This window comes from Mytilinidion resinicola (genome assembly GCF_010093595.1).
Source record: "Mytilinidion resinicola strain CBS 304.34 unplaced genomic scaffold BDZ99scaffold_4, whole genome shotgun sequence".
Classification (NCBI taxonomy): domain Eukaryota; kingdom Fungi; phylum Ascomycota; class Dothideomycetes; order Mytilinidiales; family Mytilinidiaceae; genus Mytilinidion; species Mytilinidion resinicola.
The window spans coordinates 2,317,514-2,331,735 of NW_022985440.1; the positions used below are offsets into that span (position 1 = coordinate 2,317,514).

A 14,222-nucleotide genomic window follows, 5' to 3' on the forward strand; every position below is an offset into this window, starting at 1 on the left:
AAACCTTGACTAGCGGCAGGCTGTCAGCGCTCCATATATCATGCATCATTAGATGTGGACGAGAGGAGTAGGTTGAACGGTGCGAAATGGAATGCAGCGTGGCGCTCAGGGTTGGGGCGCAGGGACACGTTAGTCTAAAGACGGCCCCCACGCTGGACCTCGAGACAACCTCTACTTGACCTTTCTCCACTTCATCGCCATCCTCTGGTACTACTCATTATGATAATCTCTTCTCCTCATATTGGCCCAATTTACACGGATTCTAGCCCTATACTTCTGACTCGTACCACCAGCCTCCCGATTGACCGTGATGTCGTACGGAGACCACGATTTGGATCATAGCCTCGAGGAACAACACGATTTAGGCCTTACTGTCCGTCGTCAGACGTATCATCGATTGGGATCTCAAGATTACACAAATATTGGACCTCGAGATTATGAGAGCATCGAGTTAGAGAATCGATCGAGGTAAGATGCTAGAATACTTACGTTTACTGGCTCCATCTTAACCATAAGGCATAGTCATGGATCATTCCAGCAAAGTTCTAATCCATATAGAGTGCCCCGTAAACCAGTAGCAGGTTCCGCTAGATCGGGTTTCACTCCACTCATCCAACAAGATATTGGAAACGCTGCGGCAGGACCAGCAGTATCAAAAAAGGCATTCTGGAATGCCGATTCATGGCCTCTCCTCGTCAAATTTAATAACTGGCAACGTAATAATCGGTACGCCGGATGGCGCCTAGGCGTTCTAGCCGGCTGCATTTTGTCCGTCGTCGTACTCTGCATCAACGTCATCCTCTTCGCCATTGGAGCTACAGTTGAAGGCGGTTATGTCGATGGCTTTGCTACGCTTCACAAAGGACCTGCCCATCGCATTGGCAATCTCAGCACCATGTACCATGTTCTCATCAACATCCTCAGCACATCGCTACTGAGTGCTAGCAATTATACCATGCAGGTGCTCTGCTCTCCAACGAGGAAAGAGGTCGACAAGGCCCATGTCAAGGGACAGCATTTGAACATTGGAATTCTCAGTACGAGGAATCTTTGGAGCATCAGCAAACGCAGGCTTGCATTGTGGTGGATTCTGGCACTGTCGTCTGTCCCGCTTCATTTATTGTAAGTCTTGCATTTCGCTTTCTTAGCTTGGGCTTGGTTATCTCTCTTATCACTACTATATCCCAGGCCGCCGACTGTACACGTAGTTTTCATATTATGGAGAAAGGGCGGCTAGTGGGTACTGCGGCTTGACACACCATGGATTTAGAGTTTTTCAAGTCAGTATCCGGAGAAGACGAGTATGAACTAAGATATTCTAGCTACAACGCCGCAATCTTCAAAGTTACTTCCGGAAATCAATATGTTGCACAATTCGTCAACGTAGCCCAGTCCGACATCTATCACAGTCTCAATACAAGTAAAACTATTCACCGCATGAACAACACCGAGTGGCGTAAGACGTACAGCTCGCGCTACGTCTCGGAGACCGGCGACATTTATCTCATCGTCGACCAGATTGCCCTCGAATACGAATTTTTCAAGTCTCCAAACCACTCCCTCTCCAATTTCGCTCTTTCTGCTCCCATGTCCGTGTCAGTCGACCCGGAGAAAGATTCATCGTTGACTAGCAAAATGCAATGGCAGGAGGGATCTTGGTATATACCAGATACCATCGCATATCTAAATAAGACGCTGGACTTGTCGGGCAATTACTCTTGGTCTCCGGGCACAGAGTGGGCGGAGAACCCAAACAACACCTATCACATCCAGTACTCCTTCGTTAAACCTGCGATCGACCCCAACACAAGCAAAGTTCAGATCGGCCTTATTTTCATGGCCATAGTCATTGGCTGCAATTTCATCAAAGCATTGGTTATGCTGATCACTTTTCTGGATCATCAGAGTGCATATCTCGTCACCACCGGTGATGCCCTGGCTTCTTTCTTAACAAGACCAGATCCTACAACGGTTGGATGTTGCATCTCTGCCTACGATGCCATCGACCAGCGCGTCAAGAAGCTTGTAGAAGCAGGGCCTATTAACGAGGGCCATTCGCAGGATTCATCATTAGAAGGCGAATTCTGGGTCAAACGGCATCGACTAATCGACAGCGCTATTAGTGGACTTAGAGGCAAAGCAGCCTACATGCTGTACGTTTTCCGCTCCCCCCCCTGTAGCCACAGTAACCCTAATACGACCTAGCTGCACCATCACCGTCGTTGGCGGCGTGGCCCTCCCCACTACCCTCGGTCTCCACGTTAAAGCCTGGGGCCCCGCGTCCCCGCTCACCTTCTCCCTTAGCACCCACAACACCTTCAACACGCGCGACCTGCTCCTCAATGCCTCCCTCGCCAACCTCCCACAGCTCTACCTCAGCATCTACTACATCACCTTCAACGGGCTGTACACCTGCGTCGCCATGGCCTACGAATGGAACGCACTCGGGATTAAAAGAAGAGGCCTCCGCGTCACCAAAGAAGAAGGCGACCAACGCAGTACGCACTTCCTCCAACTGCCCTACCACTGGGGCCTGCCCATTGCCGCAACGAGCGGGGTCCTCCACTGGCTCATGTCCGAGACGCTCTTCCTCGTGCGCGCGGACGTCCGCGACCGCGACGGGCAGCTGCTGGATCTGGAGTCTTTCTCCGCGTGCGGGTACAGCTTATCGAGTCTGCTCGCGCTGGTGCTGGTGGGCTTTGTGCCAATTCTGGTGACAGGGTGGGTGGTTACGAGGCCCCTGAGGCAGCGGGTGCCGTTCGCGGCAGGGAACAGCTTGGTTGTCAGTGCGGCATGCCATCCGCCGGCGGACGATGTGGATGTGCATTTGAAGAAGGTGATGTGGGGGGAGGTGGGGAGGTTTAAGGACGTAGGACATTGCTCGTTGAGTAGTGCAGAGGTGGGGGAGCCGGTGCCTGGAATGAGGTATGCGTAGGAAAAACAATCTCATAGGATCTTGTGAAGAAGTGGCTGATTTTGGGCCACTTACATAAACATCTGCCCTCAGACTCCGACGCAAGCTTGATTGGAGTGTCTCCATGATGCAAAATGAGAGCGAGCACTTATGTGCTTAAATTGACAGAGCTTTAGCCACGAACCGAGTCCGAAACCACCCCATATCACCCTCGAATGGGACCTTCTCGGCTACAAGCCGTGTACTGCGATACTCAGACAAGTTCAACGCCGAAGGTCACCTCTCCTTCTGTAGTCCCAAAAGCTGTACCCTTGAACAAGGCGATTGAAAAGGGGATTTGAACACCGTCCTGACTCTGTTTGAATCCATTTCGCAAATCTGATCGTGAGAAAAAAGTTAGTCAGTGCCAAGTTTTTGTCCATCAGGATTGAAAAGCACCTACTCAGAACTTCCGACCCCTTTCCGACCTCATCGTCGTGATTCGGGAGTGGCCAGACGCTGTCGTCATCGTCCATGACCAAGACTCTGAGGAGATACTTCGCAGACATGTCAATCCTCAGCATTGGCGGAAGAAGAATCCTTGGCGCGACGAAGTCCTGATCGCCCCAGTACGCTTCAGCATTGTTACCCGGGGGTAGCGGCGGATAGCGTCCATTGAAGACATTGGATCCGTCGCGCTCAATCTGGATGCTGATGTACATATCCTTTTTCTCTCCGTCAGGCCTCGCTGATATACTGATCAGACGAAGCTGGAACTGGCGGAACACTTCAACTTGGTTTGTATACGGATTCCAGACGATGATACCACGCTGGAAGCCCTGGCCCCATCGCGGTTTCGGCTCGTGAACATCAGTGTCGAGTGGAAGGTTGACCTGCTCGGTAGTAGGAAGGCCAAGGACCCCAGCCGGACCTCCGACGGCAACATACTTATCCTTGAAGTCGCGGAAGACGACATGGCCCCCTGTGATGAAGCTCCAAAAGACGGCCGCGCCAGTCTCGAAATCCTGCTTCCGGACATCCATCTCCACCCCTTCCACTCCGAACAAGTTGATCTTCACTCCAGGGACCTTTTCTTCGCTGCGTAAAGGGTAGCCTAGTTTCGAAACACCTCCAGCGGCACGCAACGCGTCATCAATCGCCCCATACACTCCAACGGCGTGGAGAGGATCTCGCCTCAGGTACCACGTCCCAAGCTGGAAGCGCTGCGAGACGCCACCCTGTGCAATGAACCCATCTTCCGATTTCTGATTCTCTAGAGGAAACCCCCATTTGACCACGAGGCCGTCGCCGGACCAGTCTTTCCATATCTGACCGAGGATGGCATGGCTGCCTGTGGCTTGGGACCATTGCAGGGTGCCGTTTGAGAACTGGATGCTGCGGTCAACACGGTTATTGGCTTCTGTCCAAGCATTTTCGTCTGAGTCCTGGTAGCCTAGTCCAAACTTAATGTGCTCGGGTAGGCTTTTGTATGCGTCCCAGAGGTCCCCATGCATTTCAAACGCCGCCTCTCTCAAGCTGTAATGAAAAGAGATTGCCCCTTGGCGATACTGTTGGGTCCAAGTTGAGTCCGTGTTGATAGCAGGACCCAGAGGGTATCCAAGATTGAACAGCGGACGCGTAGTCTCAAGCTTCGTCGTAATGAACCACCGTGGCAAGTTGCGCTGCTTGTCGACCTCGACCTTGAGCGTGTCCGGGACCCCTAGTTCGACTTTCACGGCAGCGATCGCACCGTTGAAGTTCGTGGGAACGAAGGGCTGCTTCAAGCCCCCAATTTGGATCGTCTGGGGGTTTTCAATGCCTACGCGTGGATTGCGACCGAAGCCATGGCAGCTTATGGGAATCCCGCCGAGAAATGTAACTAACGTGTCTTTGTCCCAGACCAGATCAGCTGAGTACCATTTCCCCGACACAATTTCGGGAGTGTCGAAAATTTCGGTGGCTTGAGATCCTACGACTGCCTCTCTCACGGCAGCAGCTAGTCTTGGGACCCCTTCAGTGAGGTAGAGAGAGAACGGGATAGCGTCGTTGTGAAGGAGGTATTGCTTGAACATCGGTCCGGGTATGAGGGGGTTCGGGGGGCCGGCCATGTATTTGAACACGACTCGAGCATGGAATTGGGCCGTGCCGGCGATGTAGTAAGAGCTGGTGTCTACTACAAGTGGCGCATCGGGACCGAGAATGACTGCCTGAGGGAGAATTTGCTCCTCGAAAGAACCAGGACCAGGGACAAGCTGGGCGCGACCCGGAAGAAGACTTGCAAATGTGCCATCAGGGTTGGCGACGCGGCGATCGTTGAAGAAATAGTCGATGATGGTGTTGGTCGGCATCGTGGCGGAGGAGGAGTATTGCTAATGCTCTGGATGCGGAGTCTCTTCGCTCTTATGACATTGACCCCATCTTTCAGCTCGGGTTCCAGCTCCTGCAACACAATACTTCAGCTTTTACAGCCAAGATCATATCCGAGAGTATGACTGGACGAATGGTAAGTCCAAGGATGTGGCTACCTTGGCAAAGTCTGGGCTGTCCAACTTCTGCAAGGCAGCCGAGCTAATGGAAAAGCATGAGTTTCTGGCATGGTATATCAAGTTTCAGCTCTTCTCTTGGTGCTATTGATAGATTGGTGAAGGGTAAAGAAGTCGCTGTAACTGTCCAAATTGTATGATATAAAGGCCTCAAAGATGCGGTAGATACTCCGTCCACCGCAAGCTAACATAAGCATTAGGTGGCATCGACCTGAAGCTTGCAAAAATTTCTACAAGCAGGTAGAGTTGACATAGGAAATAGAACGGGTCATGAACAAATCAAGCTTACGCGTGACTGAACAGATGCTGAGCATCCCTGGCGACGTATCCTACTAGTTTCTGCGACTCTCGAGGCTCAACTCCTTGTATATCGTCCAAATACACATGCAGTGACTATATGAGGCCGTAGAAAGCGGGGAATAACGCACGTCCCATGAATGCAAGTTTCCGCAACCAATTCTACGCCACCGAAGGGAAAGCCCAGTTCCACACTGAGAGAAGGCAAGCTGCAAAGGCCGGAGGCATGGGACCATGAAGCCTACGCGGTCCAAGTGGAACGTAGAGTAAAGCTGAAGGTTGCAGGTTGATACCCTGACCATCGAAAAAATTGAACTTTTCAACTATCTGTCTCACATTACCGTCGAACTTTATGCTTTTAGGCCTGTCAATGCCTAGAGGTTTCATCCACCATAGAAGCCTGGAAGGTATGAAACTGTTGTGAAATGACAATAGCCAGGGTGAAGCGTTCCGAGCGAATGACAAGAAGACTCTGGATGGGTCGGCGGGTGGTTTGTGCGACGAACCACAAGATTTGAAAACGTTTCAGGACTTTGAATGCCCATGAAGCCTTAACCTTGTCTAAGATTTCTTCCTCCGAGACGAAAGGCAGTCTCATCCCACTTTCCACCAGACTGTGGAACTCATGCTCTAGATAATCATCCGCGAGGTCTCGGGCCTGATCTTATCTATTTTCGAGATTCGCTAGCTCGAATAGTCGTTCCCGCGAAGGCCTTCGTTCGCAATAGTCGCGCTAGAATACCACTCTAGGGCTTAAGACGGCGTTGATGCAGCGCAACCTGGGGATGTGTTTCCGTGATGTCTTCTTCGTCAAGAGGATCATACGGGAGAGCTTGAAAATGAGCAGAATGTTTCTGAACGAAGATGAAATTGATGAGAGTGAAAACGAGGAAGAGGCGGAGAAGTCTCGGGAGACCACCCTTGAAAGCGAACCCCACATTCTGGCTGAATCATCAAAGGAAGCCCAAAAGTTTGGTGATCGGGATCTGGACTTCTTTCATAATCGTGACTAACAATCTACTTTCTCAAGAAGCTGTTGCACTCTATGTAATCGTGCATAGTCACACCTGCAGCTCGGTCACGCCATATCCGCTTTTATTCCGTAGAATATAAAACTTCGGCACCCCCTAGTCCCAGCCCTCAATCTCGAATTGCCGCATCAAGCCGCGAGTGTCAGTCGTGACATGAACAAACACAAGCTTGCGTCTTTCATCTATAAGATCCGAACGCATCCAAACGCCCAACTCGATATCACAAACCGAGGACTACCAGCTGCGCAATCACGTATCCTTCGAGAGGTGCGAGGAACTTCGCTAGGCAAGCGGCATCTTCCAGCACGTCGATTTCATCATCAGGCTCTTCTTCAACGCAAGGCGTACCAAACGCATACCGCCGGGCTGATATCGTTGCCCAATATGACCCGCAGCGCATCCACTACAGTACAGAGTGTCGACGCGCCCTTGACCGCGTCGGCCACCTTTCTGGTCCTCTCCATCACTGATGGCCCTAGTGCAATCAAAAAAGTTCGCTCGACGCTAGCAAAGATCAGCGATATCTCCAAGAATGTTGCTATTCGCGACCTTGGGGCCTCCTTCGCGTGCACCGTCGGTATTGGCAGTGATGTTTGGGATAGCGTCACGGGTCTACCACGCCCAGCAGAGCTTCATCCGTTTCGCGAGGTCAAGGGCAATGTTCATACCGCTGTGTCAACTCTGGGGGACTTACTCTTCCACATCCGCGCGGAGCGACGCGACCTGTGCTTTGAGTTTGAGCGGCAGTTGATGGATCTCCTGGGCGATTCTGTTTCCGTAGTCGACGAAACGATAGGCTTTCGGTACTTCGACCTTCGAGACCTCCTCGGGTTTGTAGATGGAACCGCCAATCCAGTCGGGCCTGCTGTGCCTCCATCGGTCCTCGTCGCGGAGGAGGATGCGCCAGCCATCGGTGGCAGTTACATTGTCATCCAGAAGTACTTACATGACCTCAAAGCATGGCGCACTCTCTCCACGGAGAAGCAAGAGGCCATTATCGGCCGCACCAAGCTGGACAATGTGGAGTTAGACGACGTCGCTGAGGGCCAGCAGGCAGCGCACAAGACGCTTGCGACAATCGAAGATGAAAACGGTGACGAGTATAGCATCCTACGTGACAACATGCCATTTGGGGCCCCCGGGGCGGGTGAGTTTGGAACGTACTTCATTGGATACTCACGCCGCCTCTGGGTTATCGAGAAAATGTTGGAACGCATGTTCATCGGGGAGCCGCCGGGACTGCACGATCGTATTCTCGACTTCTCTACAGCTGTAACAGGGACAGTCTTCTTCGCTCCGTCTGCGAGCCTACTTACGAGTCTTGATGATGAGTAACGGCACCTTTACCCGTATGCTAGGAAAAATGGGATAAGCTTTAGGGGTAGATCGAGGACAATGTCGGAGCAGTAATTCGCCTAACAATCCCGCCTTTTATGCTTTGGATTGGAAGACGACAAAGTCTTGAATTGGATTGGATTTGGTTGCAAGGGCAAAATTAATGAACGTAATCCGTCGTCTGGACGGATTATTGACCACTCTGTGTAGGAGGGCTGAAAGCGGATTCTGGCTCTACGCTATTTCAATCATGTATCAAATCCTGCATTCTCACTCGCTACCTGCTCTAAAATCAATTGGAAAGATACAACGCAAGGCGAAATGAGCGGGGTCTAGACGTGTTCAGCCTCTCTTTACGCCCCGTGGTCCAGCGCTAAACTGAGTTAATCCGGGTATGCCTCTCTTCTGGGCTAGTACTTCACCGGCTTGAGCATTGATTGGCTGGAACGTTGCTATTCCCCCCTAAAGGCACCCGGAGTTGCTCCCTTATACGGTAAGTCTGTGGCTTGATATTAGAGAGGCTGTATTATCGCGTACCTCTGCTCAGTGCTGCCTGCAGCATGGCTTCACCGGACCCAACCCTAGGGGGAAACATCCCTAAAGCTTCCAGGTACGAAGTATGCACAACCAAGGTTGGACCTCGGGAAAGATCATGCAGGCGCCACACGGCTGACTCGATAATGGCACAGCCTCACTCTAACCGCAACAGGCCAACCACTCCTTATTCGTATGGGGCGCAGCACGACAGCCTGCTTGACAACCTCGCTGCAAGGCAACTTGCATTTATCCTGGAGCGAGGCCAGTTGTCAAAGGTTGGAGTATCCACTCGACTCCGATGCTTTGCAGCTTTGACGGAGTTACCACACACACACATGGCGGGCGACGCAGTCGTTGAGCTAGAGTCATTCCCGTCGACAGAAAAGCCCGACTCTTACCCGATCTCGACAAAGCAGCTTTATAATAGCCTTCCAATACGACTCGGCTCTCACTGCACTCGGTTGCTAGACATAGACCCTTCGCCACCGTCCGGCGGGGGGCCAAATCCTCTCAAAATCATCGGCCATCTTCGCGTAGTGGACTTGCGACAGTCCCCGTCGTTCGTATCATTGTCATATGTCTGGGGCGTGAAATCTTCACCGAGTCACGCTGTCGCGTTTCCATCACAAGAGTGCAGCATCGAGGTCACGGAGAATTGCTACCAGGCCCTATGGCATATTCGGAAGCTCTTTGGAGGCGTGTCCATATGGGTTGACTCGATCTGCATCAATCAAGACGATGAGCAGGAAAAGGGGGGTCAAATATCGCTCATGCAAGAGATATACAGTTTGGCCAGCTCCGTGTATGTATGGCTTGGGCAAGGCAATGAGGATTCCGACAAGGCCATGGAATACCTGAGGAGGCGAGCTACTCTGGGAAGACGGCTGCCACTGACGCTTCTGGCTTCGAGTGATTCGGAAAGCAAAGAGCGTGAATACCGCAAGTTCAAAAAAGCTGCTTGGAGCGACATAATATGTAAGCATCACACTGGAACTGTCCGAACCATAATAGATCTCCGCTGATATGACCTTGAACTACAGCCCGAATGCCATGGTCCCGGACGAGTGGGGATGGTATCAGCTTGGATAAGCTCCTCGACCGCGAATGGATTCACCGAACCTGGACGTTCCAAGAATTCGCTTTGGCTACGAATGTTATCACAATTTGCGGCGACAAGGCAATCTCTTGGGACGAGCTTGCTAGCGCTCTTAGTAGCACATCTAGAGGCTCCGGGCTTCATATCGCCGATTCACTTCCTCTCTCCGATGTCATTCTAAATCATTGGCGCTCCATCATCGATCTGTGGTTCAACCTACCTCGCCCTCGGCACATCCAAGGCAGTTGGAAAGATTGCGGGTCACCAGAACAGACATCTTTCAGAAAGAGTTTGCTTACGCTGTGGGAAGAGGCCGAGCTACCCCCGGGGGTGCGTTTGCTCTATTCCATCGCGAATGCACTACTTCAAGTTATTATCTGGGGTGTCTGGGGCTTCACCTCATACAAAATGATGCTCAGCGCAAAGAAGACTCTTTCGCGAAAATACCCCGCTAAAGATCAGGATTACATAGCTAGTCGCGCCCTGCCATGGTTTCTAATAGTTTTCGGCTGGCTAATAGCTACCTGGATTGTCGGCGCGATAGCTCATGGGTTGCGTCAACGATGGCATTTCCTCATGCATGGGTGGAAGCAAGAATGGCTACACCACGATCGCATGAATTCTGAAGAATACAGAGTGCTAGATGCTGTTCGGGCAGCCTTAAGAGAAAGGAAAAGTTCAGACCCGCGAGACAAGTCTTACGCCTTGTACGGGATTCTCAAAGCTCATGGAGCATGTCCGTCGGTGCCAGACTACTCCCTTTCCGTCGGGGAAGTCTATCAAAACTTTGTGCAGGATCTTGTTTCCTGGAAGCCTGCTGCCATCGCCATCATTATGGATGCAAGCTCGAGGGGTCGAATGAGCTTCGATGGACCGACTTGGGTCCCAAATTGGCAAACCTCAGTACCAAGTGCATGGTTGACGTCCCAACATCGGCTTGGAGTAAGTGAGACTTGTACACCGCGCCAGACAGAACCATCTTTTGGCATCTCAGGCGCTCAGCTTCATCTTCAAGGGATATGGAGAGGGACTGTCACCTGGAAAATCATTATTCATCCTACGACTTGCGATGGGAGCGATGAGTGCTTGAGAGCAGTACTATATCGCATGTTGCTGTTGATGGCGGAAATCAAAGTCCATGTACCAGCCAAGAAGCCCAATGATGTTCCTCTTAGCTCGTTGTTTGCCATTCTGGATAAGCTTAGCCCGCAACGAGGACCTACCGGGAGAATGATCAAAGGTAGTCCGGGAGGACGCGACACTTCCCCGAGGCCGAGTAGATGGGAGAATTTCCCAACTGTGCAAGGACCGTACGACTTCCGGTCGCGGAAGACGGCTTTTGATAATTGGGCCTCATTGTACGAGATACTTCAGACATACGTCCCGTCGATGGGAAGATCGCCGGTATTCACGGATGCGCAATTGGTTTCCGAGGATATCCTGAACGAAATCAAAGCAAATCAATCAGCCTACCGCTACTTGGTCCGACTGCACAACAGGATCTCGAAGGACAGAAGATGCCTCTTTTCACTCTCTTCAGGATTGGTGGGCTCCGGCCCACTCGAAATGGAGCAGGGAGACCAAGTCTACCTCTTAGTCGGTGTACCTGTGCCGATGACTCTGCGAAGACAATCGGGAAGCGGCGCCATGAATGTGGTTGGAGCCGCCTTGGTCCATGGGCTAATGCATGGCGAAGATTTCAAGGAGGGGGAGAAGGAAACAAGTGATGTGGTCCTCATTTAATGTTTCGAACGCCATTATTCCGCAGAAATGGACCCTCTGACTTGAAATAAATGAATGCGGAGGAAGGGAAGGGACAGATGCGAACAACCAGAGAGGTTTGAGGAGGTAGTAGGGAGGTGGCGGTTGAAGGCTGTGGACGACCGGAACTCGGAAGGCCGTGTAAGATAACCCATACCCACCCGTGAGTTTTCCCAGCACATGCTAACAAAGGCTCTAGACCCGTCGAAACCTACAATCTCCTCAAAGCGTGTGCCGATGTGGTGCGCGGGAGGGAATGTTCTTCTGGCTTCGCCCTGAAATGGTTGATAAGAGGCAGAGGAGCTTGATTGAGCGCACTGTCTTCGTCTTCTTAGTAGGGTCGTAGTTCTCAGGATGAGATTGTTCCTCGATGTGGTTAAAGGGAGACCGATGAGGAATACAGCTAGCCGTGAGGCTAAACGGTTCGGATCGGAAAGAAGAGGATGGGGAGGATTGCCTAGATAGGCTCTGGTGGATAATAAGCAAGCCGAAGGTATACAGTACCAAGATGAAAGGCTGGACACGCCGTTTTCTCATCTCGCCCCGACTAATGACGAGGTGCTGAAGCACCACAAACTCCGGCAAGTAGGCCAACTTTCAGCCTGTGAAATCTTCCCGATTCAAGTTCTCAGGGACTTTACATCTTATCAGACTTTCAGATGCGACGAAGCACCTCCTACGATGGCAGGCAAGTATGCATACACTTTTGACAAGGCACTGTATAGTTTAACTAGCTCTATATATATATAGCTGATAGCTTAGTCATTATCTCTGCCTTAGCTCGTTTCCTCCTTTACTTCCCAATTCTGCCTGCCAACCTCTTCGCTCTCAAGAGAAAGCTCCTTCAAGAAGACTGATGCGATACCGGCAATAGCGGCGAAGGCGGCTAGGACATACCAGATATTCCGCAACGAGTCACCGTAAGCATTAATGATCGCGTCCATTAGGCCCTGCGGCAACGTGACTTCTCTGAGACGGGGGATGAATGCTACTGCACTTGCAGACTCTTTCAGAATGGCCACGGATTCGGGTAGGCTCCCAAGCGATGCTATTGCGCTCTCAAAAGTACTAGTGAAAGCCGTTGCACCGACAGCAAGACCAACAAGGCCTCCAAAAAGGCGGAAAGACACAAGTACACCAATCGCAAGGCCTTGGTCATCGACCGTTGGAGCACTTGCTTGCATGGCGATTGTCGGCACTGTGAATAGTATACCTAAGCCGGTGCCAGCAAGAACCTGGAAGCCAGCGGTTTCTGCGGTTGACGTATTTCGGTCCCAGAGTGACATGAGACCTATACCCACGGCGAGCAAGATCCAACCCACCCAGATTTCCCAGCGGTACATTCGTGAGGCTTCAACTGCAAAGGCCGCGGCGCCGCTCAGCACGACCACAAAGACGCAAAGTGGTAGAATGTGAACGGCAGCTTGAAGAGGTGTTTCGACGAAGACTGCTTGGAAATACAGTGGAAGGTAGAGTAGTAACGCGTACAGTATGGCGCCGTGGATAAAGGCGCCGACGAGGGTGGTCTGTGCCGTGATATTTCCGAAAATGCGATGAGGGAAGACGGGCTCCGTAGGCCATTTCTCGTAGATAGCGAAGCCGATTAGGAACAAGATCCCGATGATGAATGGCACGAGTGTCTGCCACGACCCCCACGGGTACATGGCACCCGCCCAACTCAATGGTACCGAGAAGAGGATGGCACCAATGGCGAAAAGCAACATACCCAACCAATCCAATCGTCGAAGTTTTGACGCAAGCGAGTCCTCGAGTGGCTTCAATTGCATGAAGAAGAATGCCAACGGAGCAGTGATACCTATGATGGGGAGATTGTACCACCCCAGCCAGCGCCATGTGGCATACTCACTGAAGAGGGCACCGATGATGGGCCCGAGAATACTTCCAACCGCCATTGGGAAAGAAAGTAATCCTATCCAAAGTGGGCGCTCTTTCATCGTGGTCATGTCCGTAACAATGACTTCACTCAACACGTCAAGGCCACCGCCGCCAAACCCTTGAAGCACTCTCCCGGCGATCACAGTAGCCATGTTTTCTGCTACAGCAAAAACAATGGCCCCGACGAAGAAAAACCCCAGTGCTACAAAGAGCGGAATGCGCCGGCCGAGGACATCTGACGTCGTCACGTAAATGGGCTGGACTACGGTCACAGCAAGCATGAAGGAGATGCTGGCCCAGAAGGCTTCGAGGGTCGTTCCACCGAGCTGCGTCGTCATGACCTGGAGAAGAAGACATTAGAAATCACATGCTTGTGTAACAAAAACAACGTACCGGAATTGCGACAGCCAATCCTGTCGAGTCAAGTGAGACGATTAGAACGGCGAGCCATAGCGACAAAGAGGCCAGGTAGAACTGGTAAGGCTTCTTCCAGTTGGACACGGGTTTTTCCTCTGCACCGAAGGATGTTGGTACATTGCCAGGTTTTTCAATGTCGCCGGAGTTTCTCGTCGCAGACACCATGTTTCGAAGTCGATGTAAAAGGAAGTAATTGAAGGAAGAAACAACTCAGGATGAAGAAACAATTCAGGAAGCTTTTCTCCTGCTTCAGGGACGCGAGTCAAACAGAAGTAACAAATGTTTGTCGTGATAATTGTGCGTTGCTGACAAATGCCGAAGTAAAGCGGTAACTTGTAAGAGCATGAAGCACATCAACGCGGATTAGGTGAGAACTTCGGGATGTCACCAGTGTGGTGGAATCAAGGTAGTATTCG

At 51.6% G+C, this 14,222-nt stretch overlaps 5 protein-coding genes across 5 annotated transcripts; 3 read left to right on the forward strand and 2 right to left on the reverse strand.

The window, feature by feature from the left end:
• Positions 1–310: 310 nt before the first annotated feature.
• BDZ99DRAFT_495950 (uncharacterized protein) lies at positions 311–3,208 on the forward strand (the record flags this gene model as incomplete). Its single annotated transcript, XM_033723408.1, has 4 exons — positions 311–468; positions 523–1,122; positions 1,323–2,153; positions 2,206–3,208. 4 exons carry the CDS (start codon positions 311–313, stop codon positions 2,933–2,935), a joined length of 2,319 nt encoding a protein of 772 aa, XP_033581456.1. The 3' UTR covers positions 2,936–3,208.
• Positions 3,081–5,504, reverse strand: BDZ99DRAFT_238561 (uncharacterized protein). Its single transcript, XM_033713587.1, has 2 exons — positions 3,357–5,504; positions 3,081–3,292 (listed from the first exon to the last, which is right to left on the reverse strand). The coding sequence occupies exons 1-2, from the start codon at positions 5,239–5,241 to the stop codon at positions 3,168–3,170; spliced, it is 2,010 nt and encodes a 669-aa protein (XP_033581457.1). The 5' UTR covers positions 5,242–5,504; the 3' UTR covers positions 3,081–3,167.
• Positions 5,505–6,814: 1,310 nt separating this feature from the next.
• On the forward strand, positions 6,815–8,379 carry BDZ99DRAFT_460142 (Dyp-type peroxidase). The gene has a single exon (XM_033719323.1). It carries the CDS (start codon positions 7,149–7,151, stop codon positions 8,097–8,099), a length of 951 nt encoding a protein of 316 aa, XP_033581458.1. The 5' UTR covers positions 6,815–7,148; the 3' UTR covers positions 8,100–8,379.
• A 280-nt stretch (positions 8,380–8,659) lies between these two features.
• On the forward strand, positions 8,660–11,475 carry BDZ99DRAFT_473547 (HET-domain-containing protein; the record flags this gene model as incomplete). The annotated part of the gene is made up of 3 exons (XM_033721838.1): positions 8,660–8,709; positions 8,809–9,611; positions 9,677–11,475. 3 exons carry the CDS (start codon positions 8,660–8,662, stop codon positions 11,473–11,475), a joined length of 2,652 nt encoding a protein of 883 aa, XP_033581459.1.
• Positions 11,476–12,205: 730 nt separating this feature from the next.
• On the reverse strand, positions 12,206–14,067 carry BDZ99DRAFT_460144 (putative efflux pump antibiotic resistance protein). Its single transcript, XM_033719324.1, has 2 exons — positions 13,783–14,067; positions 12,206–13,730 (listed from the first exon to the last, which is right to left on the reverse strand). The coding sequence occupies exons 1-2, from the start codon at positions 13,969–13,971 to the stop codon at positions 12,270–12,272; spliced, it is 1,650 nt and encodes a 549-aa protein (XP_033581460.1). The 5' UTR covers positions 13,972–14,067; the 3' UTR covers positions 12,206–12,269.
• Positions 14,068–14,222: the final 155 nt, after the last annotated feature.